Source organism: Ipomoea triloba, chromosome 9 (assembly GCF_003576645.1).
Source record: "Ipomoea triloba cultivar NCNSP0323 chromosome 9, ASM357664v1".
In the NCBI taxonomy this organism is placed as follows: Eukaryota; Viridiplantae; Streptophyta; class Magnoliopsida; order Solanales; family Convolvulaceae; genus Ipomoea; species Ipomoea triloba.
The window spans coordinates 11,671,731-11,689,344 of NC_044924.1; the positions used below are offsets into that span (position 1 = coordinate 11,671,731).

The 17,614-nt window shown below is 36.6% G+C and overlaps 3 protein-coding genes across 5 annotated transcripts; 1 reads left to right on the top strand and 2 right to left on the bottom strand.

Annotated features, from left to right (window-relative positions):
• Positions 1-601: 601 nt before the first annotated feature.
• On the top strand, positions 602-3,305 carry LOC116030336 (U-box domain-containing protein 2). Of its 2 annotated transcripts, none has more exons than XM_031272564.1 (2): positions 602-1,799; positions 2,685-3,305. In XM_031272564.1, the coding sequence occupies exon 1, from the start codon at positions 865-867 to the stop codon at positions 1,759-1,761; it is 897 nt and encodes a 298-aa protein (XP_031128424.1). In that variant the 5' UTR covers positions 602-864; the 3' UTR covers positions 1,762-1,799; positions 2,685-3,305. The 2 variants fall into 2 exon arrangements, with proteins under 2 accessions (XP_031128424.1, XP_031128423.1); XM_031272563.1 differs by having other exon boundaries at positions 603-1,803.
• Positions 3,306-4,725: 1,420 nt separating this feature from the next.
• Positions 4,726-7,354, bottom strand: LOC116028835 (UDP-N-acetylglucosamine transferase subunit ALG14 homolog). 2 transcript variants are annotated; one of them, XM_031270664.1, is made up of 6 exons: positions 6,943-7,354; positions 6,724-6,863; positions 6,134-6,280; positions 5,952-6,011; positions 5,220-5,412; positions 4,726-5,127 (listed from the first exon to the last, which is right to left on the bottom strand). In XM_031270664.1, the coding sequence occupies exons 1-5, from the start codon at positions 7,121-7,123 to the stop codon at positions 5,236-5,238; spliced, it is 705 nt and encodes a 234-aa protein (XP_031126524.1). In that variant the 5' UTR covers positions 7,124-7,354; the 3' UTR covers positions 4,726-5,127; positions 5,220-5,235. The 2 variants fall into 2 exon arrangements, with proteins under 2 accessions (XP_031126524.1, XP_031126523.1); XM_031270663.1 differs by having other exon boundaries at positions 4,789-5,412; positions 6,943-7,353.
• A 6,933-nt stretch (positions 7,355-14,287) lies between these two features.
• Positions 14,288-17,154, bottom strand: LOC116030542 (aspartyl protease AED3-like). Its single transcript, XM_031272824.1, has 2 exons — positions 16,646-17,154; positions 14,288-15,570 (listed from the first exon to the last, which is right to left on the bottom strand). The coding sequence occupies exons 1-2, from the start codon at positions 17,123-17,125 to the stop codon at positions 14,737-14,739; spliced, it is 1,314 nt and encodes a 437-aa protein (XP_031128684.1). The 5' UTR covers positions 17,126-17,154; the 3' UTR covers positions 14,288-14,736.
• Between the last annotated feature and the right edge of the window lie 460 nt (positions 17,155-17,614).

The following is a 17,614-nucleotide window of genomic DNA, read 5'->3' on the forward strand; positions in this document are numbered from 1 at the left end:
TTTATCAACTTATCAAAAAGTTAATTTTAACAAATACTTTTAAAGCACAACAACTAGCTTAACAACTTTTTAAATTTCAGCTTCTAGCTTATAGTTTTTCAGCTATCTTTTCAGGTAGATTTGCCAAACATAGCCTACCTGGATTCCACTTCTTACACTCAACTTTTACTCCCTTTCACAAATCCTTCAATCATTACTGTGTGGATCATACTATCAAATAATGTACATTCAGTACACAAATAACATATACTTTTAATATATTAAAAATGTATATTGTATCCGAATAAAAATATATTATTTAAATACCAAAAGTATATTATTTTGTATAGAGTTCATTACACAAATAATGTACTTTTAGTATATATGGTCCACATAGCACTGTAGTTCACATAATAGTTTGCCTAAATATTTTATGTAGACACTTTTTCTAGAATTCACATGATGAAAATATTCAATCTTTATTTACCACGTCATGATGAAAATATTCAATCTTTATTTACCACGTCATGAAATAAAAGTGAAAGAGGTAAAATTTAGGAGTAATGTAGAATTGTGTTTGATTTGGTCGGAAAAAAGCATTTCGTAGAGGGGGAAGATGGATTTCCTTTTCAGCTGCGACGAAAATGTCGTTTTGACTTTTGGGGACTGTGAAACCTCCGTACGCCAACTCTGAAGAAAAGTCGAGTTTCCCGTCTATCTACCAAATACCAATACGGATAATGTTTGCTTTGCATTGTTTATATACGAACATACACGCGCGCAGTCATATATTCAGAGGATATCGCGCGTGCGATTCCCAATTTCTCATAGTATATGCAGCAGAGCAGAAGAGAAGAACATATCGAGCAGGAATAAGGTGTGGAAATGGAGGTGAAAAGCCGGGCTGTGAAGAATCTCGTGACGAAATTGAGTTCAGTTTCGGAGCGGAGCCGGACGGAAGCCATCTGCGAGCTGCGAATCATTTCCAAGAACGACGCCGAGAGCCGGCCGTTGATCGCCGACGCCGGCGCGATCCCTTACCTAGCGGAATCGCTCTATTCCTCCGATAAAGATTGCCAGGAGAACGCCACCGCCGCCTTGCACAACCTCTCGATCTCATCCAAGGATGCGCTGATATCCACGCGCGGACTCCTCGACGCGCTCTCACACGCCCTCCGAAACCCTAGCTCCGCCTTCACCGCCCAGTGCGCCGCCTCCGCCATCTTTAGCCTCCTCACCGTGGAGGACTACCGCCCCATCATCGGCCACAAGCGGGATATCGTCTTCGGCCTAATCGACATCGCGAGAAACCCTAATTCCGCTTCTAGGTCAATCAAGGACGCGCTCAAGGCGCTTTTCGGGATCGCGCTCTACCCTCTTAATCGGTCCCAAATCATCGAGCTCGGGGCCGTCCCGGCGCTGTTCTCGCTGGTGTGCAAGGACGGTAGGGTAGGGATTCTAGAAGACGTCACCGCCGTGATCGCCCAAATTGCAGGGTGCGAGGAGAGCTGGGAGGCCTTCAGAAAGGTTTCCGGCGTCGGAGTCTTGGTGGATTTGCTGGATAATTCCACCGGATCAAGCAATCGGACCAAAGAGAACGCGGTTTCTGCACTATTGAATTTGGTGCAATGCAGTGGGAAAGAGGTCACCGAGAGCATTCGGGGACTGGTTTTAGGCGCAGTGGATGGGATTATTGAAGTGGCGGAGAATGGAAGCGACAAGGGGAGGAGCAAAGCCATGGCATTGTTGAAGCTTCTTGATGTGAGCAGCTGTGAATTCTAAGGGGTAAAGATTGAAGCTTTTTCATGCCACAGTTATTTGTAGGTAACTTTCCTCACATTTTGAGATTTTATAGTTATGATATCTTGACAAGTAAATAGGTGTTTGGCTGTATAAATGAATTGATTAAACTATACCATCTAATAAGTGAAAGCTCGAAACTTTTGATCTGTTTGTGTCAAATTTGGTTTATTACCAAGTTACTTTTGTGTTTATATGATACTCCAAAACAGCCCTTTTGTTCATGGAATAGTCCTCAAATCTAATAACATTCCCAGGAATAGGCTTATTTCATTTGGTAATACTTTTTATTCCCAGGAATATTGTTATTGGGATGAGCTATTCCCTAATATGTATTCCAGATTTCCAGGCCCCTGGGTATTAGGCTATTCTTGAGTTCTTGATACTTTACTCCCAATTTTGTTATAATAATAATAATATTTTGTATAAGGGGTATTTATGTCTTAAAAAAGCATATTCCATTTCTATTCCTTAAACCAACTGGAATAACATTACTAAATTCTATTTCTTCAGCGAACCAAACAATAGAATATACAATTATTATTCTATTTCTTACCTATTCAATTTCCTATGAAATAGCATTCCTATTCGCTTAAAATTCATTCTGTGAACCAAACAGGCCATTGATCAACCGCTGTGTACTTTGAATATGCTCCATGATTGTTAACCTGTTTATGAACTACCTGGTCAATGAGCTTATTGAAGTGCAAGATTAAGTAAAATGCAGTAAGGGAGTTTGATTCATTGTTGAATAACTTGATATCCACATTTGGTTTCAGTCTTATGTTGTCATCTCATTTTATGGACATAATCGCAAGGGTCTGTGGCTTGAATTGAATGCTCCCGTGTCCAGTACACATCTTTGATCCTAAGTGCTAACTCCCATTGGTAAATTTATGTTGTAGACTTATAGCAGAGTTATGTAAAATATGCGGTGAAGTGTGGAAGAATGGAAGATTATGAACGCCCAGTTCAGGTGTACAGTTGTGCTGCTTATCATGTTTTGTACTGCTTATATGCTCTCTCAGTTTCATACCAGTGCAACAATCTATGGGCACTAAAAGAGTATCAATCATTATCTTGATCACTATAGCATTTGGTGCTAGGAATTAGTCAAACTGAGTGTCATTGAGTTGATTACAGCAGAACTCAACACTATGATCTAAGAGGTAGAGAGCAATGGAATTATAACAAATTAACAATTGAATTATGATGAAGCTTCAGTGACTGGTTTTGATTCTTAAAGTGAATGGAATGATGTCAACATAATATCTTCCAGACAGTGCTATGTAATAAGATGAGCGGAGTGGTTTTGGGATCTTGGATTTGAGTGTTTTTGTTATTGTTCTCTTTCCATGGTGATGCCAGGATCAGCCAATGATATTAGTTTAGTTGATTCAACTTGTAATTGATTAGATGATTGGGGGCTATCATACTTTGTAATGAATTAATTGAAGGATGTATTTCGGTTCAACTAAAAATTTAAGACTGCACATTTATGCTTATATATTATGTGTTCAATAGAATTAACTTGCCCCAAAAGGCAGAATCCCCAACTTCAAGGGCCCTTGTACTTGTGTTGTAATGAAATTATAATGAAACTATAGTGTATATAAAATGAAATTAAATAACAATTTCACATATTTGAGTGTATATTGTCGAATGAAACTGTAGTTGTATTGAAAAGAAACTGTAGTTGTATTGAAAGAAAACTGTAGTCTATATAAAATGAAACTGAATATGTTATACGCACATCGTTACTTTTTGCAGAACGGCACAAAACGGGTGCCGTTTATTTTCATTAAAAGAAACAACACCGTTTTGATGCCTGAACTACAATGCATTGTAGACTGTGGTCCACAGTAAAATTTGCGGTTAAAGTAATGCTAAATTGTTTTTTAGTAAATATGGCCTCTTTTTTTTTTTTTTTTTTTTGAAAGCTGTAAATATGGCCTCTAAATTTATGAATGCCATTTGCAGTATATACATAATACATGGATCTCCTCTGTTGGAAAGCTCAAATGTGTTTGGGATTAGTAAGCATCACAGGGTTCTCATCTTTCTAATGTCAACCAGTCTCCAATTACAGCAATATAAGTGTAACATCCCCGAGGCCACCAGTTACAAAACAAGAGTATTCACTCAAAAGATCTTAATGAGGTATTGTTAACAATATATTTTGTAATATTGGTTTTATTTATATAAAAAATTAAAAAAAAAAGTGTAAATAATAATATGTATATTGATGTCATCTTAATAAACCTACAAAATTGTTATAATAAGCTTACAATATTAGAATCATAATCAAGTGGGAGACAACCTTAATTTGTGGACCTGCGAACTTATGAAGGATTGCACCGCAACTACTATATGATTGGACCGCTATGACTCCCAGACATGCATGGGGTATCCGGGTGCGGTGCAATCATATAGCAAGTGTGGTGCAATCCTTCAGAAGTTCACAGGTTCACATGTTAAGATCAGTTCGCACCTGATTATGGACCTACAATATTATAATAATAAATTATGATTAATTCTACAGTATTATAATAATGCACCATGGTCCATGATATAATTTGCCTTTTTTCCACACCTTTTGAGCCCATAAAAAAATACCAAAATCAAGAGCCTTTGACCATACACAAAGTATGACATAATTCCACTGGGTCAATATTTATAAAAGCCAACTATTGGTTTAAACCCCCTCCTCTGTAATTCAGGTGGCTCAGCTCTTTTGAAAACTTGTAAATGCAGAGCTTAGAAACTCATACAAACCATCCTGCACACACATGAAAGCTGTCCACATACACACAAAAAGGAGAGCTAAATTCATGCCTACTAACATCATAAAAGAAGAAATGCGTTCCAACATCTAATTAAACCCTTAAAGATGACTATTACACCGAAAGCAAGGACTGAAGAAGCATATCAGAAACAAGCACAAAATTTCAATCAATTCATAACCTGAATCTTATTGCATCTCGACAGAAATCAAGAAAAAACATGAAGTTGATTCTCCCAATCTATGCAAGTTTATAAAAGAAACAGAAATCTCCATTTCTTGAGTTTCTAAGCTCTACTTTCCGAGTGTTCATACGAGCCACCTAAATTAGTAAATCACAGAATAATTCAGCTGCACGCCTGCACTAGGCTAGGCAAGGAAATGTAATCTGTTCATACCCAAAGCCATTTGTATAACACATGTAAATGTATTTACAACAACAACAAAAAAAAAAGTGTAACCTTACAAAAAAATGAGGTATTACTCTATTTTCCCTTTGAATATAGTACTATGAAGATACATGTGGTCAAATTTTCTGGTTACAACCATGCCTCTGACAACCTTTTCTGAAACAAATAATCTTTAATGTCAACCCGAAATTTTTAAAAGAGCTAGGAGAATGAGAAATAAGATCAACATCAAAGTTTTGCAAACTCACTATTGCCATAGAGCAGTCACATAAGACGACCCACATAATGAACTCGAGGATATTTGCTTTTTAATTGTGGCCATTGAACAAATAATTGATCAATCATGTGTAATTTGTAAAGGAGCAAACCACTCAAAGAAAGCCTTTTCACTCTTGCAATACTCTCAACATAAAATATAGATGACCACCTGATTCCAAGTACCTATACAAAACAAAACGGAGAGAGAACGTCTAGATAAATACTAAATATCACTACTTATAAAGAGAGAAAATAGTTGTGAAAATGCAGAACTCTCCTCACTAATCATTTTTGGAGGGAGTTATTGAATTGGATATAGAAATGCAGGAAATAGAATTCATAATAATATTGTGTCTTCCTCTGAAGTAAATACAGATATTCTTCTGTGGTTTAACAAGGAAGAAATATTCTAATATTCTAATATTTAAAAGTTATCAATAGATCTTCTATTGTTTCTTAATCTTGTATCACTAATGACAATATTATATGTGCAATTAATTTTTTTGAGATCATAGTTAAAGGTTTCAATTATAGTCTATAAATGCACAGCAACATCTCAGTTCTGACTTCCGAGCTTAACCGTCCTAAGGAAAAATTATGTCAACTCTATTTTATTTTTAAAAAAAAAATTGTTATGTGATTTCACCTGTAACTAACTAATTGCACCTGTAGATCAAATCATAGTAGGCAAGACGGAAAGTTACTGTGAAAAATAAGCATACCTTTAAGAAAAATGCAATTACACATATGGGTATACAAGTTCCAGGGCCATTACAGAGAATCTGCAAAATGAATTTTTGGTACATAAATTCCCAAAATATGATTTGAAGTGAAGGGCAAAGAATATTAATCTTTCAAACAACTTCAGGAATCAAGGGGAACATAATAAGTATGTCTTTCATACCACTTCAGGTCTAATTTTGATCATTAACCACAATCCATGAGCGATAGCGATTAAGGTTGTAGCAACTGAGGTTATGTATGATTGACCAACCTCTCGGCTTCGATATATCTGCATGAACTGAGCTGTTCCAACCACCTCAGTCCCTGCCTACAACAACAGATAATCCTTATATCTACCGAAACTAGATTAAAGATAAACCAACTAGAAATAAGGATGGGCTACGGAGGCAGACTTCTGTGGGATGCTTTATTCTTTATAAAAGGAAATTGACTAACCAAAATTTATAACCTCTGGGAAAATTTCACATTTCAAAGTGTACAAACAAAAGTAGTAGCATAATAGTTTTTTATAATTATTTATCTAAATTCTTCTCTTTAAAACCTAAAAATTAGAGAAAGCCCAAAACTAATGAAGAAATATATTCTAAAATTTACACTCTAATACACAACATATTTGGTAGATTATGAACACAAACAAATCTAACAGACCTCACAGCAGTTTCCAACATATATATACAACATGAGAAAAGCATTTCAAAAAACATATAATGGGAATAAAGGCATGAAATCTATTGGAAAGATGCAAGATACCTTCTGAACTAAAGAGTCCTCAAATACTCGTGCCTTTTGGAGACTCATATTATCAGTTGTAGCAGCAATGTAAAACCTAGGCTTAAATCTATCTTCTTCAAGTGCAAACAACAAGTTCATCATTTCTGCCGTGTGACCACCTGCATCAAAATTAAAGCCCAAAAGTTAGAACAATCAAATAAACGGTGCACATTCAAACTTCACAGAACCAATTCACACCTGAACCCAATACAATGAGTGTGCAGAGGGGTCGCGGTGATTCGGGTCGAAGTGGCTTAGTGCTCCGGTACATAACAAAAAGAACACGAATTATAACGATCGTCACGACACCAACAAAGAGAAGGATTGCAGAATTCGATGACACGGCGTCGTAAATGCAACGGCCACTGCCTTTCTCCATTAACCCTTCGCCAGAAACTGAAGCCCCGTTTAGTTCTGGGTAAGAGCTAAATCTCTTGCGATAAATTTCTCAAATGAAAAGCAATTGAAATATATTCAAATCTGAAGCCTTCAATTTCCTTCTTCACTCGAATCGAACGCCGGAACGGGGAGAGTTTAGCCGGCTGGAGTTATAGTCCGGCAGAGAGGTTGGGAGGAGGGGTTTACACTTTACACTAGTAATTTATGTCTACACTACAATATACTATAGACGTATTTCAAAATTTTTTATATATGTATAACATTTCATAACAAATATCAATTTTATACTTACCTTATCTCCTTTGTAATGTAAGTAGCTATACTTACCTTCAAGGCTCAAAGCTCACTTCATAGTACATAAGATGGTGCAACAAAAACACATAAATAAGGTTAAATCAAACTTAACACATTCAATATTTTTATTCTAAAACAAATGTAAACTCTGCATATTAAACAAAGGGATAAAGTAAAAATAAACCATCGTACTATTTGAGAAAAAACAATTAGGTCATCGAACTCAAATAACCCCCAAATAAGTCACTGAACTTGGTAAAAAAGAGCAATTAAACGACTAAACCCGTAAAAAAGAGCAATTAACATTTTTAACAGGTTAACTTCATGTTAAAGTACAAATAAGCCACTTTTTTTCTCTTTTTTTTATGAGTTAATTTCATTTTTTACCCAAAATTTGTAGGTGACATTCCAGTTTTAGTCATTTTTTATCTGAACATCCTTATTTATTTATTTTTTTTAATGAGTTATGGCCAAATATTTATTTAATCAAATAAAAAAAATTTAAAATTTAAAAAAATAAATAATTTGTCCGTGGGCGAGTTGCGAACTAATTCGTCCAGGGGACTGATATAAATAAAAGAAAAGTAGAAAAAATAATTAAAATTAAACTAGTCTCTGGGCGAATTAGTTCGCATTTCGCCCACTGGCAAATTAATTTTTTTTAATTTTTTAATTTTTTTATTTGATTAAATAAACATTTGGCCATAACTCATTAAAAAAAAAATAAGGATGTTCGGATAAAAAATGACTAAAATTAAAATGTTACTTATAAATTTAGAGCATAAAATGAAATTAACTCATAAAAAAAAGTTTTTAAAAAAAGTGGCTTATTTGAGAGTTATTTGAGTTTCATGGCTTAGTTGATGTTTCCTAGATAGTTCAGTGACTTATTCGTACTTTAACCTAGAGTTAACCTGTTAAAAAAGTTAATTGCTCTTTTTTTACGGGTTTAGTGACTTAATTGCTCTTTTTACCAAGTTCAATGGCTTATTTGGGTGTTATTTGAGTTTAATGGCCTAATTCCTGTTTCCCAAATGGATGTCAATCGGGCACGAACCCGACGGGCTAGACCGAAAAAACCCGAAACCGACAGGGCTATAGCCCGAACGGGTTAGCCTGATAAATAAATTAGTCCGATGAGCCCGAACCCGATAAGCCTGATGGCCCGATAGGGCTAGCCCGAAATTAAATGGGCTAGCCCGATAGTCCGAACAATTAAAAACTATTTTTTTATTATAGAAGTGATTTGAAACATAACATACTTAAAATTTATAGGTGAGCTCATTTTTAGTATTTTTTTTATCACTAGGTACATTTTTAAATAAAATTTTAATAAATATATAAATATAAATATATATTACATATAATAAATAAATAAATATTATAAATAATATATATATATATATTATATATATATATAATATATATATATTTATTTATTTATTAATTATATGTAATATATATTTATATTTATATATATATTAAAATTTTATTTAAAAATGTACCTAGTGATAAAAAAAATACTAAAGATGAACTCACCTATAAATTGTTAATTTGTTATGTTGGTATTTAATATTTAGATATTAGATTTTGGATTTGGGTTATGTGATGTTTCAAGCATAGTTATTACGACGCCCCGCTAAGTCGCGACACCCCTTGACCGTCTTGTCGCTTAGGAAATGTTAAAAATTTGGGGGTCTTAAACCGAACCGAACACCGAACCGAATTAAATCCGAACTGAAATCGAACCGTTGCAATTACAATTGCTAAATTTTAATGTGCTCAATGCTCATCCGGTTGACCCGTTCTAAGGAATCTGGATCCGGTTGACGACTTGACCCCGTTTTATCGAATGTAAGTATTCTTTTTTTTTTTTCTTTTTATAGTTCAAATAGTCTAACCCGCCCGATAAGCCCGACAACCCGAAGGTTAGGGTTAGGGCTAACCCGAATCCGAGATTAAAATAATAATAAACCGACAACCCGAATCCGATAAGCCCGACAACCCGACAGGCCTAGCCCGAAATTGACAGGGCTGACCCGATTGACATCCCTAACTATTTGTACTCAAAAAATAAAAAAAATATACGCACTATTTAGCTCCTATATTAGAACACTACAAAAAAAAAAAAATCTAAAGGCCTAAACTGCTAAATTAATTTTTTTTTTGGAAAAAAAATACAAAAATAAATACATATATAAGTTACAAATTTCCCAAATTCGTTAAAATAACTTTTCTAAAAGAAATTGAAGAATTTTAATATATTACGGAGTATTTAATCATAATTTCTTGATATATTTTTACAAGTTTTTTTTTTTTAAAAAAAAATTTGTCCATTAACTTCATTGTAACATAATTGTTTCTACACATATAAAATACTAGTAATTATTTTTAAACAAAAAAAATTTAATGAACAAATTAAGGCTAGTAACACTATAGACGTAAATTAATACTGTAAACCCCTCCTCTCAACCTTGCTCTACTGAACCCTAAGTCTAGCCGGCTAAACTCTCATCATTCTATCGTCGATTCGAGTCAAGAAGAAAATTGTTGAAGGATTTATATTTGAATTTATTTTAATTGCTTTTCATTTGAGAAATTAATCACAGGAGATTTCCCTCTTATCTAGAAGTAAACTGGGTTTCAATTTTTGACAAAGGAAATTGTATTTAATTGTAATGGAGAAAGACAGTGCCCATTGCATTTAAGACGTCATGTCATTGAATGCTGCAATCATTTTCTTTGTTGGTGTTGTGTGCTAAAGAGCATTTTTGCTTAAGGTGAGTAATTGTCGTTGTATTGAGGATTGACAAAAGATGTATACTTAAGTTTCTCTCAATCAAAAAGTACTAAAACTTCTATAGAAATCTAACCCTAAGGAAGATCATTTAATGCAAGATAGAAATAGACTAATGACAAAACAATTAAAAGGAATAGCAATTGTAACAAATAACAAACAAATATTAGAAAATGTCGAGGAGGATTGAAATTTAGACTAAACTCAAGTAACGTGATCGAATTAGGAACAAGAATGAGAGTTAATTGACTTGACAACAGATGCCATCAAATGGGAAGAAGTCTTTTTCAAGATCATTCAATTCCCTTAAGACACACATACATTCTCATGACTTATGAGTGTCTAATTAATAGGAATTTCATCAAACATATTGTGTTCTTGACATCTCATACTCCCATTTTTCAAAGGCGGAGTATGGTTAATTAACCCCTCAAGTCTAGATTAGGCAATCACATATCAATCGAAACTCAATCATGTTAATTATCATCATCAAGTCAAGTCTGATCACTCCTATTCAACCAATTCAACATAAACGTAACTCTCATCTCTATCCCCTTCCTAAGGGACTACTTACACATGATCATGATGTAAACTAACATAGATTCAAAGACAAAAGAGGATTACATATCAACAATAGGCAATGAATCAAAGTCACAAAGCAAACAAGTAGCAAATTGCAATGAATTGAAATAGTTGAATTGGACTTAACTTAGCTAATTGGAAGTAAAGCTATAACTGGAAAATGCATTGAATCTTCCATCTACATCAACACATGTTTCTAAAATAGAAATAGTAATTGAATCTAACTAGAACTTGTAATAATGAGAATTGATCTTGAAATAAAAATTGAAGTTGTTAATTTCTTGCTATGATTCTAAGAGTTGAGAAAATGAAAGTAATGTCTAACTCTAGATTACCAACTAGATATCCTCAATGAAAACTAGGGTGTGTTTGGTTGGTGGGTTTATGCATAAGGAATGGGTATGAAAGTGATTGCTTGTGTTTGGTTGATAGATTTTGTGAATGCTACTATGGATTTGGAATACCCCATTAATGACAAAACACATATCCTTATTAAATAAGGGTTTCATCTTCCTTCCTCTTTTCTTCCCCAACTATTAATAATCATTCCCATTCCACCCAACTTCCAAACATGCTAAATACTTTCACCAAAACCCATTATCATTACCAAGTATTTGATACCCACTCCGATTCCGATTCCCATATGCGAACCAAACGCACCCTAACTTTCCCTTTTTATACTCTCGGATAAGGCATGTCAGGAGCCCTCTTTAAAGTTTCTGAAAATTTATAATGCAGGAACTAATAACCCCGTAAGATAAACACTTAGGAGAGATATTAATTTTAACAGATCAATATGAAATAAAAATTAATAAACAGAACACTCAAGAATTTGATATCGCAGTTGTAGAATACCTCCTAATATATGGGGCTACGTCCAAACACTTTTTCACTAAAAATCAATCATTTTTTTTACAAATACAAGGTTCAAATGATTTACAGAACAAGGCCTACAACCTGTTCGTACATCAACCAAGTGTAGTAGCTTTATGAAAAACTTTATATGATGCAATTGACAATTATACAAGATGTCCCTACCTGATTAGAGCCGTCAAACTAGGCTTAGCATGTCTTACCCCAACAAAAAGGCGGTGCGGACTTTGAATTTTATGGCACATATTTTGGCGGGCTTTTTAGCCCATTCCGCCAAAATGGCAGATTTTGGCGGGGCGGGGGCCCGCCTAGTATGTATGCATTATTAATATTAATGTGTGTATATATATACACCATTATATATATATATATATATGTGTATAATGAAAAAATGTATTAATAATTAGTACATTGTATAAATTATTTGTTATTAGCTTATAGATTAAGAAATTATGTATTTGATTATTTATTAGGACTTATTACTTTATTACACCATATCGACAATTTTATACCTAATGAATTCACACGATTTGTAAGGTATATAATTTTTGGAGTTGGCTTTCCCTAGTAGTACGTAATTTAGCATCTTCATGATGTAAAGTATGTATTTTGTTTCTTACACCTTGAGATAAATTCTCAACTCCATATCCAAAACTCTTACAAAGGTTTCTGACGGTAAGTATGTTACCAGATAATATAGAGATAAGTGAGTATCATAGATTCATAGTTGAGTACGATCGTAAGTGAGTACAATGGTGTTCGGTGTTAGAAACAGAGCCTCTTTCTTCCTACAACAGGCCTACTATTTATACTTGTTATACAACGACTCTTATGTGATTGTAACGGTTGCTTAATATCTACACTAAGTGCGGGTAACAACTCCAAGGAGCCGTTGGAGTAACTCCTCTTCAATGTGTCCTTCTTGTATAACGAATGACTGTTTAACATCCTGAGCATGTCTATCTTCTTGTGGTTTTGGGGTGCTGTATGCCCAATTTTTTATTGGAGTACCTCCTCTTCAATGTGTCCTTCTTGTATAACGGATCCCGTGATGGCCCTAAGGGAAATTTTTTTTATTTATTTTTTATTATTATTGTTTTTTAATAAGATTGATCATGGCGGACCATGACCAATAGGTACATTGATAATCGTTGATCAGGACGGATCATGACCAATAGGTACATTAATAATCGATCAGGGCGGACCATAACCAATAGGTACATTGATAATCGTTGATCAGGGCGGACCATGACCACTAGGTACATTGATAATCATTGGGTTCTCTCTTGCATCCCTTCACCCTCCTGCGCGTATGCTACGCCGCTTGAAGATGCAGCCACACTTGATGAGGCGGACGCCACTTGAGGAGGCGGACGCACTTGATTGAGGCGGACGCCACTTGAGGAGGCGGATGCACTTGATTGAGGTAGACGTCACTTGAGGAGGCAGACGCGCTTGATGAGATTGACGCCAATTGAGGAGGCAAATGCACTTGATGAGGCGGACGCCACTTGAGAAGGCGGCGCACTTGATTAAGGCGGACGCCACTTGAGGAGACGGACGTACTTGATTGAGGTGGACGCCACTTGAGGAGGCAACGGCGGACGCACTTGAGGAGGTGGACGTGCTGCCTGAGGAGGCGGACTCACTTGATGAGGCGGACGGCACTTGAGGAGGCGAACGCCACTTGAGGAGGCGGACGCACTTGATGAGGCGAACGCCACTTGAGGAGGCGACGACGGACGCACTTGAAGTGGAGCGATCTTCTCAACCACATCATTTCTTTTACTTTAAACCCCAACCACAATCGTTTATGTTCGTCCGAAAGATTACTATAATAATATGCACTCAATAGTATCGATCATTAATAACCTATTTTATAACACCTAAGTAACCGAGAAGTCCGTACATTGCACCGAAAAGTTACCACAAAAAGTTTCCTTTCGATTACCAGTACCACCAGAGGTGCCGTGGATTGCACCTCTCGAAAGGGTGCAACTTAAGTTTAATTAAGCACCTTTCAGTGCTGCCACGATGCAATAAAAACACTTCATGTGCTTAATTAAGTAATAAGCATTTTTATCTGGTCTCACCCTCCTTTATAGCTCTTCATCCACACTAACCGAATAGATCTCACAGAATATTAGCACATTAATAAATGGTGACTCCAAAAGTCTTTTTATGCTAATCCGTTGGTATATATGGCAAGTGAGGAAGGACAAGATTTGGAATGCACAAAGCACACCAGCTACCTCTATTGTCTTCAAAGCCAAAGCTCACTTTTGCGAATGGAAGTCTATCAAAGAGAAAGGGATTGTACATACTCCTTCGCAGCAGGACTTTATCTCAAAATGGCAAAAACTAGTGACGGGGTGATTTAAAATTAATGTTGACGCCTCCTTGGACACCCAAAGAGGCCGCATGGGCATTGGCTGGATTATTAGAGACGAAAATGGTGTCTTCAAGAAAGCAAGATCTGCTCCATTCTTTGGGATCTATTCGCCATCTGAATTTTTGTAATGTTTTATTTTTGGACCTTAATTGAATGCATCCTCCATTTTACTTTATTTTTAAAAAAAATCATAAAATTCACGAAAATAAAAAACAAAAATGTTTCAAACTTGAAAATTCACCGACAAAATTTCAAAGCTCAAACGTAGACGGTCCGGGTAGGTAAACCCGTGACAATAATGTACGTAAAAATTTATTAGTATTTGGAAGCATTTGCGACCACCCCGTGACACAGACAAAACTCCACAAATTTCAAAACCATCATAACGTAAGACCCACACCCTGCCCCCTGCCCTTCATTTCCCTCTCTCCAACGACACAAAAACCACACCAAATGCAACATCCTATTCCTAGTACCTACTCATTCCACCCTGTCTTCAATCCAAAACACTAAATTCTCGATTAAGACTGAATTAATAAAACTAATTAAACTTACCCACCAACACAAACACGAACACTTATTATCTCACCAATCTCCAATCCAAAACACCAAATTCTCAGATCACGACTAAATTAGTAAAATTAATTAAAGCAGTTTAGCTGCAAAGTTCGCGGGCGACGCCGAGTCTGGAATTGGGCACGTCGAAGAGGATGCGGTGGTTCTGCTGCTGCATGTTGGCGATGACGTTGAGGACGGAGTTAACGTTGTCCGGCGCGGCGGCCATGGCCAGGCAGGTGGTGCTCCCGGCCGTGCTGTGGATCAGGAAATTATCTTGCGGCAGCGTCACGTTCATCCCCTGGAACATAAAAGTTATGGTGGGCACCGTGACGGGCACCGTGTAGCACGTGTCGAACCCGCCCAGTGACGTCACCGTCGTGTTCTTCCCCATCCGCCGCCGGAACTCGTTTCTCACGGCGGCGTACGCGGGTTCTACTAGCCTGGTGAAGACCGTGCCGGAATCGATGACGGTGCCGGCGCCGGTGACGGGGTTGAAGGCGAACGCGCCGGGAGGGATGTCGACGACTCGGCGGCCGACCTTGATTCCGACGAGGTTGACGTAGTAGAGGGAGGATCTCCGGGGGTTTTTGAGGAGGTGGGTGTACTTAATCCTTAGGGGTTGGCCGGTGGGCCCCAATCTGAGGGAGCCGGCGAAGTTGGGGGACTTGAAGCTGGGCAAGCAGTAGGAGAATGTGGACTTGTAGAGGGACTGGGTTTGGGACAGCAGCGAGAGGGGCCCACGGCCGAGCCCCAGTAGACCTTGCGGCGGCATTGAGCTTCCCGTGGCCCTACGGACGCAGCCGAACGTGTAGCCCGGCACGGCGTCTGTGGCCAGTGTCACGGTGTCTTGGGACAGGTTTCCGGCTATTGTAGAAACGCCGTAACTCACGTTGAAACTACACGCGCCGCCTTCGCACGTAGACTTTGGCATCTGAAAGTTTACATCAACATTATTCATCAAGGAATTGTCATAAAGTGATCATCACCTAACCTTTTTTTTTTTTTTTGGATAACTAAAAAACCCCACAACATTTGTTTTAGGTAAATAATGTATTGTCACTTTAACAAACAAAAGATTTTAGGAAGTAAACTAGCCTAAATTATTTATAAAAGGTAAAGATTAGAACTTTGACATTGTAATTATAAGTGTAAATCTCTTATCATTTTTAAATCAATTTAAATTGTTCATAATTGATCTACTCAAAACAAGAAAGTAAATAGACAATTCTCATTAAAATCAAATTTATTATAACATTATAGTTACTAAATCATTATGACTAATTTGAATGGGTTGCCCATCATCACCTAACTTTGTACGACTATTAAAATGAACATTCATTTTCCAGAAATAGACATGATTTTATTTTTTTACAGGAATATATAAAAATGTGTGTCATTAATAGAATTTAGACATCTTCCTAATGTCATAAGATTTTTTTAAAGTACTATTTGTCTATACTATTTTCAATGAGGTTTGAACATTTGAAAGATCTACAGATGAGCCATTAAGCTAAAAGCTACTTGTCAAAAATGTTATAAATAGTGTGGTAAGATAAGGCCCTGTTTGGTAAATAATAAACCTATCAGCCAATTTTAGCTTATTTGATTACTATTAGTTGTTTGGTTAATAAGCTTTTTGTAATTCCAAAATGCTAAAATTCAAAAGGCTACTCAAAGCAGCATTTTCAATTAACTTTTTGAGAAAAGAAATTATACCAAACAGCTATCAGCTAACAGCTAATCTACAAACAACTTTCTACAATCAGCTAATGTTATCAACAAATTATACTTTCTAACCCAAACAGCTAACCCAATCAACTAACAGTCATTTACCAAACACGGCTAAGACGGCATTTAATGCTATCATTTATTACAAAGATGGCAAAAATGTTATAAATGAACAATATAAATAGAAAGTTAAATATTTGATCCAAATTAAATTTCTTGAAAATATTTTAGAAAACTGATTTATTCGAAGGAGATGATAATAGTACATTAGTACGTACCAGATGGCATTGAGGAGCTCCACAGCTGACATTCTTGAAAGTGGTGGACTTGGGCGGCGAGAAGTGAGTGGAGGCAGGGCAACCGGCGCAGCCGGTACAGGGAATCCAGGCGGCGTCGCTGCTGGTGTCCATGGCCAGAAGCAAGGTCTGGGGCGGGGTCCCAATCTTGGCCCTCACAATGTAGGTGGGGCTCTGCATCATCTGCCGCCCGGAGGCGATGGGCACGGCGGATTTGCCGGCGACGAGGCTGCTCAAGTACTCGAGCCTCGCCTCGTCTTTGGTCTGCATTTGAAGCACGGTTTCTTCCCATGAAAGTGAAGGGGAAGACCCAGACGGCCTAAACGGAGAGCAGGAGCTGTAAACGTGGAGGACTTGCAGGGTTGAGCCCTTTTCTTCAACTTTGCAGTTGCCTCTGCCGCTGCATTGTCCTACTGTGAATAGAACTGCTAAGGCTAGGGATACTAAGAGGATGGCCTTCATGGCTTCAGGCTTTCTCTGTATTTGGTAGATGCTTCATTTTGGGTTGGTCTGCCAGTGTATATATAGGGGAAAGTTCAATAATAGGGTGGGGGCAACCAGTCAAGTTTATCATATTGTTAGTTATTTATGATATTTTTTATTTAATTCGGTCAGCTATAAGCAATTTAGGATTAATTTACCCAATAGTTATTTATGTGGATCACTGTAAAAATGACTGTGTTTTGCGTATTTGTTTTACACGCGACCCGCTGAAACATGCATTTTTATAACTCATGATGTATATTATTTTAACTCATAAAATGCATTACATTACCCTAGAAGTTCATTATTCTAACATATAATGTACATTATTCTAATATATAAAGTACGCTATTCCAACTCATAAAATTCACGACGTCATTTTGGATCTTGGTCCACACAATAATTTGCCTAGTTTATCTCCTTGTAATCTTTTATTGGCTAGAGTCATAAGACAATTTTACCGAAAAC